Here is a 20,501-nt window from a genome sequence, read left to right as displayed (position 1 = left end):
GATTTGTACGGATAAAAGAGCCCATAATGAGCCCCATAATGTGAGCTACTTAGTGCACCATTCGCAGCAAGCTGCCACGTCTGTCAATCACAAGCCTCTCTCTGTGTTTGTCCTGAACTATAAAGTGATACAGCGATGACAGAAATGCACACAACCCCTGCACACAACCTCTGCATCTGTTAAACACTCATTATTCCCAAACGTTGTCTCGGCTGCCTCCTTTCATGTCCGCTGCTGCGGGAGCTGCTTCCACACGGAGCACAAGTGTGAAATTGGTGACAAGGTTACATGTGATCGCTACGACGGTCCAGCAGCTGGTCCATCGTTACAGGTCAATACTGATGATGATGATGATGATGATGATGATGTGTGTGTGTGTGTGTGTGTGTGTGTGTGTGTGTGTGTGCGTGTGCGTCTCTGTGTGCAGTCTCAATGCAGATGTCACAGTGAGGCTTTTCACTGCAAAGACCCTGTATTTGTTGAAAAAAAGGTCATTTTTGTCATTCTTCATTCAAACAAAATTTTATTTCAAACAAAGCAACAGAAAAGATGTGTTACATCAAATCAGCTCGCTTTTTAACATAACCTATGCTGCTTTAAAATAATCTACATAAAAAAAAATTAAGCTTATCTTGCAAATAGTGCCATCATTGACTTTTAATAGAAGTTTAGCCCTGGCTTGACCCATTTGCAACTCTCAGCTAAGCGATCAAGCGCCCAATACAACGCCTCAATGCACTCTGTCAATACACCTAGTGTGACCTATCGGCTGAGGTGCGGAGAGGAGCAGATCCATAGCATTGACAGCCTCCCTCTCTCCTCTTCTGCTTCCTCATTAGATCCACTCTATTAAACTCCTTATGCATCTGTCTGTAGGCTGCTGGCCGGGGGCTGGGAAACAATCAGAGAGCCCTGCTGGTGGTCGGTGAGCTTCACCGCTGAAACACTCTGCATTTCATGAAGACACTGGAGGGAATTTTTTTTGTGGATGTCAGCAGAAATAGTTTCTCTGACCAGGCACGTCGCGGTTTGTGCAGTACATGTGTGTGAGGTTTCATGTGCGTGTTTTATATGCAGATGAGGAGTAAAACATTTTGATGTATTGATATTGATGGAGTATTGCAGTTGAGAACTAATGTTGATTTTTGTTTCCTTATTGCACTGTACTCTGTGTGTGTTTGTATTTGTGTGTGTGTGTGTGTGTGTGTGTGTGTGTGTGTGTGTGTGTGTGTGTGTGTGTGTGTGTGTGTGTGTGTGTTTGAGGCATCATTCAGGGGTGGAGTTGAGCCGGATGGGACTTTGTGGCACAGATGAGGCTGAGGGGTCAGACATGGCCGCAGTCGTCACTCCCATCTTCTTCAGGGAACGCTCGTCCGTCACCGAGATGGAGCGAGAGAACGCAGGACGGGAGGCAGATGCTGTGCCTTAAAGCAAAGAAAGGATAGGATTTGTTTCATTAATCCCTCTTTCCTTCTTCACCCCCCACCACTTCTTTTCCTTCTCCTTTTTCTTAGGGCAACACGAATGTATTTAACATGTCGTGCCAATTAAGCATATTGAAAGTGAATCACAGAGGACAGCAGATAGACCAAGATACACGTGACATGAAAGAGGAAAACGCAGAGATAAAAGACTAAGAAAAGCAAAAGAGGCACTGAGCAGAGGAGAAACAGAGGACTGTGTTTGAGTTTTCAATTTATTTAAGTATACTTAAGATCTGAGTCGTGTACTTGGATTGCCATTAGTTAAATCCCTTATTGGTATTCAATTCACATGCCTGACTTTTTATTAGACTCTCTAGAGTAAATGACATCCATTTACTTTTATTACAGCGGATGAATGACATGAAAACTATTACTGTCTGTGCCGACATAAACGCAGTTGCGGTAGTTCACCTGAAGGAGGTCATGGCGGTGCAGCGAGCTGCAGCAGGTTGAGCAATGACTGCAGATTGTTGCAGGTCGATGTCTCTCATCATCACACACAGAAAGAGAGAGAAAGAGAGGTAGAGAAGGAGAGAGTGAGAGTGAGAGAGAGGGAGAGGGAGGGGGGGCAAGAGCGAGCAAGCGCAGGCAGCAGGATGCTACATGCCATACTGGGAATTCTACCTTTGATATCGCTCAGATCCAGCTGAGGTGCAGCAGACTAACCAGCAGGGGGCAGGGTGACCACATGCACACACACACACACACACACACACACACACACACACACACACACACACATGCATGCCACACGTACACACACACACACACACACACACACACACACACACACACACACACACACACACACACACCGGGGCTGACATTTGCTGCTAAGTGCTGCAATGGTGGGTTATTTATGTTGCGAGGACTGGAGATGGGAAGAGTTCAGCAGGTGGCTGCATTACAATGTTTATCAGACAGACGCAGTGGCATTATCACTTCATGAGCCAGCCTACACCCTCCCCCCCCATCACATCCGTCTCTCTGTCATCCTTCTCTGGGCATACACCCCCCGACTCTCCCTCCTCACTGCTCCTTGTCTTGTGAAATGCCTCCTGACTGCTCTTCCCTCTCCCTCTTTCTCTCCCAGATGTACACCAGCCATCTGGGCACTTGTGGGTGCAGCTCTGGCTCTGCTGGTGCAACCAGTTCTTGTTCAAGCATCAGTGTCTTCAATTCATTCTATTATACAGTCCATTGACAGCAACGGATAACATGGCTAGACGCAGTTTTTGTTAATTTCTAATAATGTAATGATGCCTGCTTGTGTTTCTGAATCTCACCTCACATCTCCAGCTCTATCCACTGTTTATTACACTGAATACCTGCAGAAGAACCACACTGCACCACTCACTATTCCTCAAGACATTTCATTCTGTTTTCTCCCTCTACCCTCTCTGCTCTGACATCCAGCTGTTTCCTCTCACCTCACCTCCTCCCCCTTCTCCTCCCTCGAGGTATTTCTGTACAGTGCGGGTCAGGAGCGCCAACCTCACCTGTGTTGTTCTGGCTAGATTTGACTTTGCTGTTGGTCTTCTCTTGCATCGCCAGCTCGTACTCTCTCACCTCCTCCAAACTCAGCCCTGTGGGGAAAGCACACGCACGCGCACACACGGGCACGCACACACGCACGCGCGCACGCACACACACACACACACACACACACACACACACATGCGCACATAGAGCCTTAGAACCGTGAGTGAGAATCAATATTGCAAGCATATATTAAGAATGCAACAAAGTAAAACCATGCTGTTTTGTACGTTGCTTCTAACTAGGAAACATTTGCATTGTGACTGTAATCTTGACCCACCATGCCATTCGTCAGCCCACGCGACTGCTTGCCGGTGGCCGATGAGAAGAATGTCCCGGATATTCTGAAAAGGGAAAGGAAAGGCTATAAAATGCTACATTTGTTGTGTGCAACTGTGTGAAATACTACATTTAATGACAAAAATAATGGCCCTGACAGGGTTTACTTGTGTTTGCACAAATGAAATAATCAAATGTAATGTGTCTCAGTCAAATGGAAACTGGGAATTACCTTGTCAAAACTGAAACCACATTTTCTGTAAACACAACTTATCAGTAAACTGGGTGTTGCTAGTTTTGTTCTTAGTGCTTGTGGTTTTCTTAATGCTTTATTGAGCAGCTTCTTTGTGAGAGACTTTTTTCTGCCATTTATCACACCAACTTCCACAGTGAGAAGCAAACTTTCACTGTCGAACACAGAGGAACACAGGCCCACCTACAGGTTTTTAGGCTGAAAAAATCCTGATAAATCAGGCGCAATTGTACAGATACAGCGTAGATAAGTCATTTGAGGCCAATAACCTTCTTGGCACAGGAGTTAGCTAGATTAACTACACTGACATCCTGATTGTAAAGCTAGAGTGCGGAATATTTGTCTGTGTCTTCCAAAAGTGACAGTTATTAAAAAGAACCGTTAACACGTGCTTCTTTCACAGGCTCCTCTGTGGCCTACTTCATTTTTCCTGTTGCAGCTGTAAATTGGTAGACAAATTGTTTCCAGCATCACACAACCACTCTGAAATGACTTGCTTCACTATCAATTTGATCCATTTTTGGTCTGATGACATCTAGAAAGTTTATCCACATTGAGGACAGCCAGTGTTTATGCCTGGTGTGCATGCTCTGCTGCAGTATGCATCTTTCCCGGCATCATATACTGTGAAATGCAGTAATTAACTTGGCAGCGATGAATTTAATGAGCATCGTGTGAGCTCGTTTGGTGATGACTACAATGTGAGGGATATTCAGTTTAATGAAAATATGATGAACAATAGCTTTAAAAAATGCAAAACATTTCTCACCATTAAATGGATCGGCTTTTACCCCCCTTTTGAAATCTCTCTTTCATCTTGAAATAAACATCACACACTGTTGTTACTTTGCATATATATATGTCAGACATAAGAGGCACATCTGGCTGCCAGGTCCGGACCACCTGGAGACTGTAATTCACTGCTGCATTCAGCCTGAGTGTAAGTGGGCCGTGTGGCAAATGCTGCTACATGGGTGAAAGACTCCAGAAATCAATACTCAAATGGAGCAGAGCACATTATTAAACTCAATTAGCTGTAAATTTTAACATGTCCACTTAGTGTTACACCTACAAGGGCTCATAACTTTTACTGCTGATCTTATCTTGACCCATCTTCCTTTACAACAGCACAGGAAAACAGTGAGAGCAAGACTCTGTCTCACTTTGTGGATGAACTCCTCAGTCCTCGTCTGGAAGCCGTAGACCTCAAAGCTGCATATCACCCTCTTATAGGAGCACATGATGGGTCTGTGGTCCTCCCGCCAGCCCTCCTCCAGAGGCCCTCGGCCAGTTTTACTGGACTGCCAGCGACTCAGGTCCTGCACAGAGAACACAGTGGGTCTATATGCAACATGCTGAGTCTGCAGTAGTGATATCCTCTGAGGCGCATTGAGAAGAAAACTGAGTTTGTGTCAGGATGTGAGTATGAGAGTGTGTGAGGAAGAGAGTGGAGGTGCAAGCAGATTGTTGCACAACACAGCTCATAAGAGGAATGTGTGATACCACACATGCATCTGTGACCAACGGATGTTTAGTCAGTGTTTGTGATTTAATTTTTTGCCGTGTCATTGAATCTATTTGCATTTATTTTTGTTTGTGTGTGTATGATATGTGTTTTTTTATGTATATTGTGCGCTTCATTGACTTTATATAAAGATGGACAACATGATAACTCCAAAAATTGAAGCCAATGGATTCTGATAGCCCTCTGGTGGTTGACTGCAGGAAGTTTGAAGCATGCGTCAGAGGATATTGAACCATATGCAAGAATCCCAACATATCAGACGTCATCCCATTTATGATGCTCTAGAGAATAAATCCCAACAAAGCCTGGGAACTCCTGTAATATCAGCGACATCTACTGAGGCTGTGTCAAAAGCAGATGGCTGAAGTCTTCTCCCTCAACTCTCCCTACCAGCCATCTGGAAATCCAGATTTATCATTTGTCCAGCCCCCTCCTGCAAAAGAAAAGCCACCTGTAACAATTATCTCCCTGTAGCTTTAATGTCTCTTGAGCTGCGAAAGGTTTACAGATCCACTCCAGTTTGTATAAAAAAGTGTGTGCGTGTGTATGTGTGTGTGTGTGTGTGTGTGTGTGTGTGTGTGTGTGGACGAGTGCGCTCGCGCGTGCGTGTGTAACCAGAGAAGCGCTGTTGACTCCATTGCACCACAACCACAGATTGTGGATTTTTCAAGTACATTTAACACCATGTAACCTCCCCTATCAGGTGAATGTCAACCCCCACCTCATTCTCCTCATCCTCTCACACACATTTGAGACAAATTTAACTGTCACAGCGGCTCCAGCAGAACTGCATCTAGAGTACACAGACAACTGCAGATCCTCAGATGGTATATATCCAGTACTATGATGACACAGTTGGTACTGACGCCACTGACTCCAACTACCATGTTAGTAAAGACATCCACAAAGGAGCAACTAAATCTTAGCGAAACTGAATGAATGTTGGTGGACTTTGGAGGTGAAAAGTTGTAATACACTGAGGAACATGAACACAACCACACATCACCTTTAAGACCAACAGTAAGGTGATCTTTTACAATTACCGTGTTCTTCCTACAGTACGGAAGTTCCAGCCCTCAGTGCTGATGCTCTGTGGATCCTTTGTGGAAATCAACACATCTTTTATTATTACGGTGTGTTTAGAGTGATGAGTGCCATTAATCGGAAGGCTCTTAACAGTATTGTAAAGATCAGCAGCAAGATTATTGGTTGGAAACTGAAAAGCCACTCAGCAGGCTCTATAAGGAAGAGACAGTAAAGATGGCCTCACTCACATATAACACACACACACACACACACACACACACACACACACACACACACACACACACACACACACACACACACACACACACACACACACACACACACACTCTGACTATAACCTTACGCCCTCCGGACACTGATATAGGTTCTTGCCCCTTAGAACCTGAAGCAACATTTCCTTTAACTACCTCCATTCTTTCCATCCTCCAGTCCTCCTGTACAATTACCCTCCCCCCACCTTAGTTTTCTATCTACCTCACATCTATTTTTTTAAACCTGAATGAGATTGTCTTTTAAGTGTACTGATCTTATCTGTCAATGGCACAAAGTTCTTCATTCTTAGCGTTCATTCTGGTTCCACATTGATGCTATAAAAACGATTGGAGCAGGTACCTGGGGTATTTCAGGGGCATTTTTGCACACTGGGAGGAAGTGGACACACGTCATCTATCTTTGTATACAGTCTATGATGAGCATCTGTGTTGACGTCTGTTTATCTGCAATTTCCTGACCTGAGAATTGATGTTAAAGTAGTCTAGTAAAGAGGTGTGAAGCCTCTGAGAGGGGAAGACGACAAGTATGTATCACAGATTTATGGTGTTTAAAAAAGCCAGAACACAACATCGTGAAGCAAAAATAATACAAGGAGAAAGTGTGTTTTTGTGTGTGTTTAATACAGTAATTTAATACTGTAAGTAATCCGTCTCTGGTTCATAATTTTCTACACGTGTTATCATTTGTTCTTGTGTAACTGCACATGCTTGTGTACCTCCGACTCTTTGTAGTGCTTTTCAGGGATTGGGTCACTCAGGATATCCAGGAAACTCACATTCTCCACTGGGGTGGGCTGGTCCCCAAACACCTACACCCAGACAGATGGGGGAGGTCATTCAGTGTAATAATAGCACGCGCGCATGTGCGAGTGTGCGTACACACAAACACACACACACACACACACACACACATTGGGTAAAAGGATGAGTAACTGTATAAAAAATACTAAGGTCACACAGCATAACACCACTCGCTTTGAGGTCGTTGGAGCAAACCACGGTGGGGGAGAGACAGAGGGGACTGAGGGAGAAACAAGGATGAAGATATTCGAAGGGAAAGAAGAGTTAAGAAAGGCAAAATACACATTTCCATCAGAGATTATGGAGGCAGAGAGGAGGAACTTCAATCTGACCTTATTTAGAACAGGTTCTAATGCCCTGCTGAAGTTGCTCATTTCACAGCTGAAAACTAACAAATAAGAAAAGCCGTCAGATAACAGGTCGCCACCACGCTCCTGTTGCCCCTCATCTACCCGACACCTTGCTCCCTCTTCTGGAATGTGTTGCTTTAGCTGCATGTATTGTTCTCCTTTCCACATCAGATGCATTGTCTCGCTTTCTCTGTTGTAGATACTGACAGGAAGACCTTGAATCTAATGATGATGATGACGTATGCGTGCTTAATGAATGACTTCTTAGGCATGTTTGTGTAACAAGCAGTTATACAAAACAAGATTAGCCACATTTTTCACCTCAAGCTGGACTCTACATGTTTGGTCTTGTTACTGTCTCTTTCACCAGCAGACAGAGATGCTTCTGCTTGTTGTCTGTTTTGGACAAAAATTCAACATGGCAGCACCTCACTGCACGTCTGCTTAACAGATCTGCCAATGCTGCATCTTTTGCTTCCCTCGTGTTCCTTTTGCGACGAGTACATCAATATGATTTTTATTGGCGCTGCAGAGAAAAACTGCAATTCCTCCCCATCGTCTCTAATCACTTTGTCACCTCTTGACGTCTGTCACACTCACATTGTCGTTACTGCCGTTGTTGTTCTCAAATCTTGTCTCGATGCGGATGCTGAACTTGGGGAGAAATGATACCTTCGCGGTGACAGACAACATATGTGCAGTGAGGATGAGCTATGTTGTCTTCATGTACTATAAATGATGTGTGAGAATACTTACTGAGTACTCTGCAGCACAGGAGATGTTCAGTACAGAGAGAGAGAAGGAGAAATAGTGTTACTAAGTCATACATGCATCACTGTCTCTCTGTCTCTCTCCCTCTCCCTCACACAGACACACACACACACATATACAGTACAAACACATACAGGAATACATGTATATACACAGTGATAAATATTTGATACTTGGAAAACCAGCTGTTAAAAGTAAATAAGTGTTGCATAATGCATCGAGGTGAAATACATCTGATGTGGGAAAACAAACACACCTGTGATGGTGTAGGGGTAGAAATTCCAGGCCTTCTCTGTCACATAGAAGAATCGTGGGACAAATGCTTTCGCCCAGGATGGCAGTTTACTGTAACATGAAGGAAGAAGAGTGGGAAATTACGGAGAGAGAAAGAGACTTCAAGTGGTTGTTGCACCATTTATAGCCAGATTATCTGCAGGCGACACTCACCAAAGCATTCATTGGTATGACTCACTCCCAATTACACCTGTGGTGATGAATTGTTACTGTAGAGCTAGGGTCACGTGTCAGAGCATGATGGAGCTGAAATACATGCAGTACTCACTGTACTTGTCGGAGTATGTGTGTGTGTGTGTGTGTGTGTGTGGTTGTGGTTTTCTGTTTTTGAGATGACCAATTTCAGTTTTAGTCAGAGTATTATGGAGTAGACATATGGGGACACTTAAACATGGACTTTCATGCCGGTTGTTTAGGTGGTATTCAGTTCAAGGTCCTCACAAGAGTATAAGTACAAGTCTATCTGTGTGTGTGTATGTGTGTGTGTGTGTGTGTGTGTGTGTGTGTAACTTCCAGCATATCTTGACTAATGAGAGTCAAATGTCCCAAATGCACTGGAAGATTAGGAAAATCCTCCACAGTGAGAACATTTCTTTACTTCTTTAAGAGTTTATTTTAGGATTAGGCTGCCGGTTTATAGTGGTGATTAGAATAAGAGTTGAGGTTACATTAGGTTAATGAGTTAGGTGAGATTATGGTAAGAAAATAAATTCCGCGTTCAATGAAAATCCAAGTTGCGTTCACGATCATGAGTCATTAATTGATGGCCTTTGCAGATTTCCCATCGACGGTCAAAACACTTTTCAGGACAATAAAATCAAGCAGAGCTTCAGATTCTTGTGGTTCAAAAAATTTCCACTCATCAACGTTGCTTCAACACTTCCTTGTTTACTTCAACACTTCCTTGTTTACTTCAAGATCCTTGGTGACAATCTGCCTAAAGAAAAGCAGATCAAAATATCCTGTCCTGAGGTCTGCACACTGAAAAACACACTCCATTTGTATTTACACGTCAATTTCCCATCGAATATACAAATCTGGAGTGTATTTTACAGTGTGCAGACACTATTTTTCTACTTCTATGCAACCGATTAGCAAAGCCTTAATTTCTTTATTTTAAACTCCCATTTCAGTTGAAACAATCTATTAAAAATGTCATCTATGGTTTTAAAAACAGAGTAATATCATTTTAAACTTTTATGAGTTTTCCTTCCTCACGTATGTGCTGACCGACAGTTTACATGCAAAAAGAATCCAAAACAAAACAAAACAAAAAATCTGTCATCTGGGCTGCAGCCTACACATTCATCAGTGCTCCTCTCCTCCTCTCAGAATAACACACTGCATTGCCCTTGCAGCCTATGAGGCATCTTTTGTTACACTGCAATATGTAGAATTATGTCCGTTTGTTTTTTTGCAATGACACAACACGCTGCTCTTTCAGCATGTGACGTGTCTCCAACCATTAAGTGACTTGTTTGTAAGCACATTCTTTTTCACACTTTTCTAGTTTTGTTTTCAAGCCCATCTTAGTTTTATTGAATTAGCTTTAGTAATGAATGCTTTCCTCCTCATTCATCCAGATATTTTTATTCGTTTCCTTGCTGGTTCAATGCCGTGCGCAGCGGGTCAATAATCAATGTCCTATTCACAAGTGATTTGCTCCGTCTCTTTTGCATATGGCTTTGAATGCGCTGTGGTCAGCTTACGTTGTTTAGAATGGGCCACTGAGATCCATTTGATTCAACTTGACTTAAATATCAGAGAGCACAGATGTTCTCCAAGGTCGCGACAATAAAATGCTGTTTTTCACTGTGTTAAAACAAACCTGAACCTTCAACCCCTCCAGCAAGTTTGGTTAAAAAAACAAAACAAAAAAATCAGCCTAGTAGGTTTTTTTCCATCCATTCTTCCACTTGTTCCTATTGAGGGTCACGGGGGGGGGGGGGGGGGGGGGGGCTGGAGCCCAGCGGCTACGGGCGAGAGGAGGGGTTCATCCTGGACAGGTCACCAGTCCATCACAGGGCCAACACATAGAGACAGACAACCATTCACACTCACAGTCACACCTACAGTCAATTTAGAGTATCAATCAGCCTCGTCCCCTCTTGATGTCTTTGGACTGTGGGAGGAAGCTGGAGTACCAGAGAGAACCCACACAGGAACAGGGAGAACATGCAGACTCCACACAGAAAGATCCTGTGCTGGAGCCAGGGCTTGAACCCGGAACCTTCTTGCTGTGAGGCGACAGTGCTGACCACTGCACCACCGTGCTGCCTCTAGTAGGATTTTTTTTTTGTAATCCCGCTAACAAACTAGCAGTCATGGCCACAAACTGCACTGACGGAATTAAAAACCCCAACGTCCCATAATCACCACCATCAGGATGATGTGTTTTTGCCAAGCTGAAAGATTGTCGTTACATAATCAGAATACTTTGCTAGCAGATGAGCTCATAGTTCAGTAACACCTCTTTTTTTTATCAGCAGGCTTCAACATGTTCCTGGATCCTGGACTTTGGATGGGGGCAGGTCACCCTCCCATGTGGGTGTTGTTGCCGGGATGAAGTTTTATTACTTGTCGGTAGTGATAGCTACAACTTTGAGATCAAAGATCAGATGGGTGTCATTGTGGCACAACTGACGATGATGAGGAGAGCAACTTAACTGGATGTGATTTATTCCAGTGCTTCCTACCTGCTGAGGTAGATTCGTTTCTCCGTCACCTGTCCAGGGCCGTGCTGAGGGTGACTATCTGGCTCGTTCCTCACCACTTCCACCCCTTCTCCCCCGCCACTTTGCTCACTGCTGTGCTTACTGATCATGTACAGCTGCCCGATCTTGTACTGGAGGGACGAGATTTAGAATGATGAGCGTGAAGACACAAAAATAAACCAAGATGAGACAAATGCTGACCCCCATGACAGAGAGTTCAGTGTTTGATCCACAAAGTGTTTGTTGATTGTGCATAAAAACAATTTGACTAAATTTAAACTATGATTATTTCTGATTTGAGAAAAGCGGCTTATTGGTCTTATTTTGTACACATCCTTTTTTCCTATCAGTGCGTACTGGTGACGTAATTATAATAATCACCAGTCACTTAGACAGGAGTTTAGAAACTGGCAGCAGTTCCAGTGGTCGCTCTTGACAGGTATTTACTTTTAAACAGTCACATGCTGAATGAAGATTTCCCCCCAGAGACTGTATCAGACATCAATACTTAATTTTAACCAGTTAGTGTGAATACATGGCGTCTAAATGAGGCGGTGCAGGCCCCTCGTACGTGTTTGATGCTGATGAGACAGGTGTATTTTCCGTTTAAAGAGGCCTTCGGGGACCAGCACTCCAGAGTGGCCTCCTGATGAGCTCAGCCTGACAGAATAATTTCAACGATTTACAAAGTACATGCTTTACTCAGCAATAACATTCTCCCTGATGCTGCTGTTTATCTCTGTCTTTCCCACCCCGACATTATTTTTTATGTACAGCATTTTTTTTTTGTTGCTTTAATTACTTAATGAACTTTGTTTATAAAGTTAGAGTGGAAAAGCACTGAAGTGTTCTGCTGCGGCCATCATGCCATCATTCATTTCCTTGCCCTATATCGCTGTGTCACTTGAATTATTTGAATCAAAAGTAGAAAACGGGGAGGAAGAGAGAAAGACGAAAGCAGGTATCAGTTTGCCATCCTTCACTCGGCGCTGTTGACATGGCACTGACACTCCTTCTTGGTCCAATTACTGTAGAATGTCAACATAAAACATTTAGTTATTGGGTATTCATGGGACTTAATTAATCATAACAAAGGCTGTTGTTACGCTGTCAGAACGGCGGGCTCCTCCCATGCAGACGTTTAGGATTATTTTTACCATCTAGGAAGTAAATCACCGAAGGAAGTTGAAAAGATTTATCTGTCTTTAAATCGTTACTATGAACATACGATGAAAAGCTGCCATGAGTAATGAGCTGACGTGCTGGCATTTGTTTTCCTCCGACTGTCTTTAACAAACAAAGGAGGAAAGGTTACAATCAGTCGCCTAAATTCCTGTGCAAGTGTAAATATAGCTCATCATTGTAGGGTGGCGGGTGCAGATAGTGTCACTGTGACAGCTAGTGAAAAATGAAAGAATTTATGATTAAAATGAAATACAGCTCAAGGCAACCTCTTTTTAGTTGTGACAAATTCCTAGAAGGAAAGATTTGAATTTGTTATGTAACACTCCATCTGTCCACTGACAATGAAAATTAGATAGATTTTTGGAAAAAAAAACAGAGGATAAAAACCAAAAGTAACTGGCACTGTGGAAGCGTTTTCGTTTGCTTCCATGTACAAGGAAAGCACCGTAAATGTGACTTTTGGCAGCTCGTCTGTGATTTTAGTCTCAGTCATACCAGTTTGTTTTCATCATGACTAATCATCCTCAGCCTGTTTTAAACGAGTCGAGATTTATTTGTTTAAAAGTCTGAGGCATTTTAGTCTCGTCTTAGTCCAAAATAACTATTTTAGTCAAGCTTTAGTCCATGAAATCTAACCTGGATTTCCTTCTTTTTTTCTTTTTTTTTTTTTAGGACGGCTGTCTCAAATACATCTCGTGGTTGCAATCAAATTTTAGTCATTTGATTATTCGTTTTACTTGTTGAAATCTGAAAAAAGTCTGGTTTTCATCAAAGAATGAAACACTAATAGAAATAATTATTATGACATGAAGACCCAAATGCTTTTATACACTAAATATCTGTGTTCTTCACAGTGACGACACTAAATTTGTCCTCCATCTTTTATATTTCACATTTATCAACACATATACTGCATGTATACACATGTATTCAATGCAAAGCTAGATAAGTGGTATTTTGTGTCTCGGTTATCCTTATGTGCATTGGGCTCTATTCATCTATTTTCTCTGTACTAACTCATTTTGTTCATATTCATTCTCTGACATTGAATGTTTCGGTTGTTTTAGTTTGCTTGAGCTGCAAGGACCGACTGAGTTGTACATCGATTCAAAAGTCGCAGAAAGCATCAATATTTTTGATCCATTGTTAGTCAGAAAACAGAATAAAATTGGACTGGTGGCGACACTTCCTTCCTTCTCCTATTCTAACATGCTATGTATGTTCACTTTGTTACATGGTTTGCCTTTTTTGTTGTTGTAAGAAGTTGTCAATCATCAGTTGATTTTTCTGGTTTCACTTCTTTTTAAAATGGTAGATCGTCAGTTTTTTCTCTACATTGCATTTTGGTCTTGAAATATTAAAAAAACCCAATAACATCCCTCACTTACTGTGCAGCTTATGGAATATTCTCCTTGCTAGCTAATTAATACCACTGAAAAGTACACATGGAAGATAAAGTCCTTATTCTGTTAGTTTCGATATAAAATGTAGTGTGTTGTGTTAACTCTTCAAGCCTATACATGGATTTGTTCTTTACCTTGTCTTTTTGTGATTTAATGCAACGTGGCTGCTTCGACAGCGTATTTCCCCTTTGGGGATTTATACTCTAACTGTTGCGCTACATCTATGCTGCAAACAATTTTCCTTCAAAAAACCTTGCATCTTTCACTCCTGCATGAATGCCCCCATGGGGTTCACCTGCATCTTGCAAAAAGACTCTTCAGTGTGTGGATCAAAACAGGGATTAAACCACCAACCCCGCGCTTAATGGCTGGTTGACTGAATTATAGCCGCTACTTGCCTGCTGTTCACGCGGCAGGATACGACACAGATGGGTTGTATCGTGTTAAACAAGTGCTGCCGGACATTTCAAATCAACAGTACATAGAGCTTAAAAAAAAAACTGAGAAAAAGCGTAGAAGAGAATAAGCTTGCGCTGAAGTAACTGGAATGATTTGATACTGGCTCAAATAAGCTGCCGTTATTCTTACATTACATTCCTGCAGAAGAGGATTTGCTGCAAGCTCAAGTTTCTGTGTGCTGTACTGATACTGTAAATCCTATTTTGGCCTGCTATTTGTCACTGTCATTGTTGTGGTAACAGGTAGAATTGAGGGGGTGGGGGAGCATGTGCGTGTGTGTGTGTGTGTGGGGGGGGGGGGGTGTATATACGGAAGGTGATGAGGACGTTGCTCTTGAAGGGCACTTAGACACATAATCCTCCCACCTTTTCTCTCTGGTGGGATCACCTTAAACCTGCAGGCCAAATGCCTTTTGTTTGACAGCAGCCAAACTATAACCAGTCCGACTAGTTTGTGCGCTGCGAGAAGTGCTTGTGTGCATGAGAGGAACACGGAGAAGAGGACAGATGGGGAGATTATTTAGACCCAACAGCAGTGCTATGATGCTGCAGGCCAGGTGTTATACTCTGGCTTCGTCCGTCAGCGCCGAAAAACATACCTCGCTACCCACAGTTCTGAGCTCCCACAGAGCAGCTGCAGGAGGTCTGCTTGCACTGTTGGCAGTTTTCTTATCAGCACACTTTCAAGATTACAACTTGAAACAACACAGTCACATTTGAAATAAAACCTTCTCTTTTGTCTTTCAATTTGTAGTTGTAGGAGGGTAAACTCAGTGTGTGTGATTGAGAGAGGGGGAGAGAGAGAGAGAGAGAAAGAGTGTGGGAAAGACAAACACTTACCTCATCCACAGTCAGTGGCATACATATGCGGTACTCTTTCATCAACATGGTGCTGCTACGGGGAGTTTGTGAGGTGAAGCAGAGTGTCTGTGCTTGAGTGTGTCTATCTCAGTTGTCTTGGCTGCATAGCAGACACACTCAGGCGAGATACACACTGCTGCTGGACCACAATGACCTCTTTTCTGACGCTTCTTCCTTTGTTTTGCTGATGTCAGAAGTCCATGCAGTTAAGTCCACTTCTCTCTGTCAATGAGTACTTTTCCTTGCAGCTTTGCCGCCTCTTTTCTGTTTTCTCTTCCTCTATTAATCTCCTGAACTTTTAACTGCCGTCTCTCCTTCTCCTCTCATGCCCTTTCTGTTGTGTTCTCTCTCTCTCTCTCTCTCTCTCTCTCTCTCTCTTTCTGTTAGTTTCTGTTTGCTTTCTTTCACCAGCGTATGAGAGCAGTAATTAGCTAAGCGGTAGGATTGAAACAACTCCTAACCAACTCTACCTGCCCTACGCCTTCTCACACTCCCTTTGTTCGTGTCTCCTTCAGACTTCTCATGTGTAACCTTGCTGTCTGTTCACTGCACCTCCCTCTCCCCTCAGCCGTCCTTCGCTGCTTTCAGTTCCTCACAAATTCCTTCGCTTGTTCCCACCTTATCATTTTTTTCACTTCTCGTCCTCCCTCCCCTTCCCTCATAGTATCCACCCCCCGCCCACTGTACTTTACTACCTCTTCACCTGTGTCACCCCCACCTCCACCACCTTGCCTCTCTCTCTCTATCTGTCTCTCTCTCTCTCTATCTGTCTCTCTCTCTCCCCCCTCTCTCTCTGATCTTTATCTGTTCCTTCATGTCTGTCACAGAGACTGTTTTCAGCAACTCTCTCATCTTTATATATCCGCCACCATTAAGAAACATAATTAGCTAACATCTCTTCCTTCCTCGCAGCAACTTCCTCCATGACAGCTCTCAAGTTATATGTCTGCCTGACATACGGGGGGGGGGGGGGGTAGTCAAGGTGGGCCATTGGATTAAATATTACCAGAGCCATGAGAACTTCCATTAAGCGCAGTGCCAGAATCGCTTACATTGTATTACCTCATGACCTTCAGCTGGATTTAATTGAATCCCCGTTTAGTCAATGAGTAGAGGAATCGAAGCAGTCATAATTTCTTGCCCGTGTCCGTCCTTGAGTCGTGGGCCACTTTCCTTTAGTTTGAGTGAGCTCTGATGGTGCCTGCCAAGCACATATTGTTGCCTCCCAATCAAATAAGAGAAGCAAATGTTTTGCTTCACTGGGCCAGTCTGACAGAGCCAAAACTAATAGTCGGCTCTGGATTCTTCCTCTCCGGTGGAATGCACATGTTCCTTTATAGTGCCTTGAGATGAAGCCAGAGTGGTTCTGCACTTCATGTGGCTCCGCTTTCATGCAGTGAAAACAGATTCCTGGTGGCTCCCATCTTATCAGATCAGAGAATCTGCAGTGAACTCCCTGCGCTCCAGCAGACCAGTTTAAGAGATGATGGGTGACGACAAAGACGTGTATTCAACAGTCATTGATTCCTACATTGATTATGGAGTTGCAGTTTCAGGGTTGTTTGGGAAACAGGGTTAGTGGTAACCATGGTGAAGAATGACAGCGCTCCTGGATGACCGATCCTGCAATTATGGAGCTGATCAAAAGATTGGTTTCCTGATTGATTAACGGATGTAACAGATGCTTATTATGGCCAGAGATTGATCCTGTGCCCTCCTGGTGAAAATCCCCACTAAAACAAGTCAGTGTTTCTAGCAGCTTCTTCACTGCAACATCTCTGCAACTATTTAATGACTTTTTTATACAGATATTCATGGTCACTGGAGGGTGATTCCCTTTTCCTCCAGCACTAACATGAAGCTGATGTGTAGTTTTGAATAAAAATGATTGAAAGTAGACCGTAATAATGGATAGGTTTTAATATCCACAGTGCATTAATCAGTTATCTAACTCTCCAACCACTAATGTTGGCCAGTATAGCGATCACATCAGAGAGATAATAGTTCTCATTTAGTCAAAAATGTTCCTACCATTTTTTTCCCATCATAATTCATATAAATGGGAAGGACAGAACTCTAGAACCGCCTCTCAGGCACCGTGAATTACATTCCCAAAAATGATGAAACAAGCAACACTGTAATCCTCATGAAGGGAAAATTAATGCTGGGCTGCTTCATTTTCTGTGCCCTAAACCTGTCAGTGGTTTTAATGTTTTGGCTGATCAAGTAAACTGCTAGCTTATTTAAAAAAAAACAAAAACAAAAAAAACTTTTCTAATGTTTAAAATGTGAACTTTGAAGAACACTACAAGCAAATCTGTTAATATACTGTTGCTAGTTATGTTAAACTAGTCTTCTTTTCAAGTTTATAAAAGTATAACTTAAGATTATTTTTGTGTTCCTAAACTCTATACTGTACTGTAAGGAAAATTGCAGTTACACTTTTAGTTCATTAGTTAGATCACATTTTAGCTTAAGAAAATGCACTTTGTAGTGGAAATAGACTGTTTTTTGCTTGAACTTTTCATTATGAATGTTTTTGCAGAATGTTTCAACTGTTTCAACAGCAAAGACACTAACTGCAGCTCCATATAAACCTCAATTTTACTCTGTAAGCAAAAAAGACTTGATTTTTATGATATATTATATATGGGAATGTTTTTTCATGTACACATCAACCAATAGATTCAGTGCAAGTACAAGCCAAACATGCTGAGACTTTTCAATACACTGTAAGCTAACTATAGGCCTAGTTTTGTTGAATACATCTCTGATAATGTGTATAAAGAGTAAACTGATAGCATAGTCTGTCTTGTCCCCAAGTGTCAGTTAAAAAAAACAAACCGGTAGCACACGAGAGTAAACTTACTGAAGGGCAGCTGAACTCAGACGGTAATCAGGCTACTCAAGATACCTGCTTAACATTAGCATGTCGTTTGCAATTTAGCTTGCTGATATTAGCATTTAGCTTCAGCTGTGTCTGATTACAGCCTCGCACAGCTGCTTGCTGTTGTACTACTGCAAATTAATTTCGTGATATGAAATTAATTTTTTGATTCTCACGAACTGCCTTTAATGGAAACTGACATGTTCACTTAGTTACTACACGTGATTTATTTTCTCTTTTTACAACAGCAACCGAGTGAACATCACACAGCATGTAAATGGACTATTTCTATGTTGCAATTAAAATTAAATAAATATTCCTACCAAACTGGATTGTCTATTTAAATTTTTAAAATAAAGAATCACATTAATAGCAAGTGTATTTTTTTTAACTTTTTTTTGGTGAACTAAACTTTTGTTACCGATGAGTAAAATTCATCTGAGGACATGGTGTTGTACTTCTACCTGAGTGAAACAAGTCTCCTGGTCAGAACTGTCACCCTTATTTCCTGTCCTGCAGGACGAAGAAGCATGCTTGATGGAATTGGAGGGGACGTCATCACGGTGCTTACACCTTTCACATCCCCTCACATCATTAAATGAAAAATGAATGGGTGCACTTAAAAAACTGGTGAAGCGTTCTGTGACCTCTACGTTTCCTGCTCTGATTGTGTTCATGCACGTGCACGGTTGGCAGCAAGATGAGGGGGTTTGTGCACGTATGTGGATGCTGTGTGTCATTGCGGTGATGATGGTGAGTGGTGCAAATCAGTATTAAGCTGAAAAAGGAAAAAGCAGATCATTAACTGGTGGGCTGGCTGCCATCACTGCATTACCGGCTCTTCAATCTCAAGGTGTGTTCACAAGCCAAGGTCAAAGGTTCTCTGGTGTCCCATCTGAGTGTGTGAGTGATGGACCCCACCCGCCCAGGCCAGGATTAGTGGTAGCTTGGTGGAGGGCACAGCGCTGATACACTGCAGCTTTTTCATCTCACGGCAGGGTGAAAGGTAAGGCTTTGAGAAAGATTTAAAGTCATGAATTCAGCAGTCTGTGGGGATAAAGTTTGACTGGTTTATGAGCTCCATGTTGTACAGTTATGAAGTGTGGAAAGTACCAGCATCTCTCTCTCTCTCTCTCTCTCTCTCTCTGCATGAATGTGTCCAGATCCTCAGACTCTCTCGCTTCCCTCCACTATCACGACAAGACTGCTGGACGCCTGTGATCTCTGTTTGGTCCAATCATCAAAAACCTGAAGTATGTAGGTCAGACTTTAGCCTTGCAAAGAGCGACACAAGAGGAGAGAAAAATATCAGTGAGAGAAAGTACACACTCCATTATTGTCCCCCGTTCAGCACAAACGCCGCCAGCTGCAACGGCACAGCAGACAAAAAAAAAGAAAGAAAAAAAAAGGAGGTTGGTTGTGTTAACATCTTTGTGTGTTTTATGTGCTGGGAGTGGGGGGTCTTTCTATGTGTGTCGATGTGGCTCCTCTGTACCAAGATGTAAGCTTAGTCTTAATCTCCTTGTAGTTGAATATCAAGCTGGTGCTAAGACATTGATTGGACCAGTTCCTTAATTGATACCACTAGAGGACCGCCTGCCGGTGGGGTGGGGGGAATGTGGTCTCTTCCATGTGTGAATCTATGTGTGCTTTTTTGGCATGTTAGAAGTGAATCCTCCAGTGACCTGGATGAAACAGAGCTCTCACTTATCCTTATCTAATCCCAATCTCGTCTTGTCAAACTGTGTCCCTTTGGGAAACACACACACGCCAGTGAGGAAAATTAGGTCTTACTGACATCGTTAACGGGCGCCAGCCAGGCCACACCAACCAGAGGAGCACCCCAACATGAGAACTCGCCGCAACCAAAACTACCTTCATTAATTCCTTCAAACAAACACAGGCGTTAGGCCCCCTCCACAGCAACACACACACACACACACACACACACACACACACACACACACACACACACACACACACACACACACACACACACACAAACAAACACATGCTAACACATACAAAGGCTCCTTGCTCGGGTAATCAAGTCCTTAGAGTCTCTCCCCCAATTATAAAAAAGAATAATTCATTTGCAGCTTTTTTACATATTCATGAGCTCAGCAATATGGACTGAGTTCCATACATTGTTGTATGCATGTTCCCAGATGAATTATAGATGTTATTTGAAATTGTTCAGTGTTCTTAAATGTCATCATTAATCTGAACAAGGAACAACAGAGCGAGCTCATTTCTGCAGAGGACACGGAAAATGTGCTTTTGTCTCTGCAGAGTTTGTGAAAAAGATAAAGAATCCAGATCTATTCTATCTATTCTACAGTCTGCATTATTGTATTTGTGAGCCAGTGAGAGAGAGA

At 42.7% G+C, this 20,501-nt stretch overlaps 1 protein-coding gene across 1 annotated transcript; it reads right to left on the bottom strand.

The window, feature by feature from the left end:
* Positions 1–1,193: 1,193 nt before the first annotated feature.
* pitpnc1b (phosphatidylinositol transfer protein cytoplasmic 1b) lies at positions 1,194–15,839 on the bottom strand. Its single transcript, XM_086218293.1, has 10 exons — positions 15,216–15,839; positions 11,312–11,460; positions 8,578–8,666; positions 8,307–8,314; positions 8,151–8,222; positions 7,116–7,208; positions 4,719–4,874; positions 3,304–3,367; positions 2,984–3,070; positions 1,194–1,424 (listed from the first exon to the last, which is right to left on the bottom strand). The coding sequence occupies exons 1-10, from the start codon at positions 15,261–15,263 to the stop codon at positions 1,267–1,269; spliced, it is 924 nt and encodes a 307-aa protein (XP_086074419.1). The 5' UTR covers positions 15,264–15,839; the 3' UTR covers positions 1,194–1,266.
* Between the last annotated feature and the right edge of the window lie 4,662 nt (positions 15,840–20,501).

Source organism: Aulostomus chinensis, chromosome 11, assembly GCF_037954235.1.
Source record: "Aulostomus chinensis isolate RoL2024-O1b breed Wild chromosome 11, RoL_Achi_v1.0, whole genome shotgun sequence".
NCBI classification, from domain to species: Eukaryota; Metazoa; Chordata; class Actinopteri; order Syngnathiformes; family Aulostomidae; genus Aulostomus; species Aulostomus chinensis.
The sequence above is the reverse complement of the archived record's forward strand: the minus strand, read 5'-3'. Positions and strand labels throughout refer to the sequence as shown.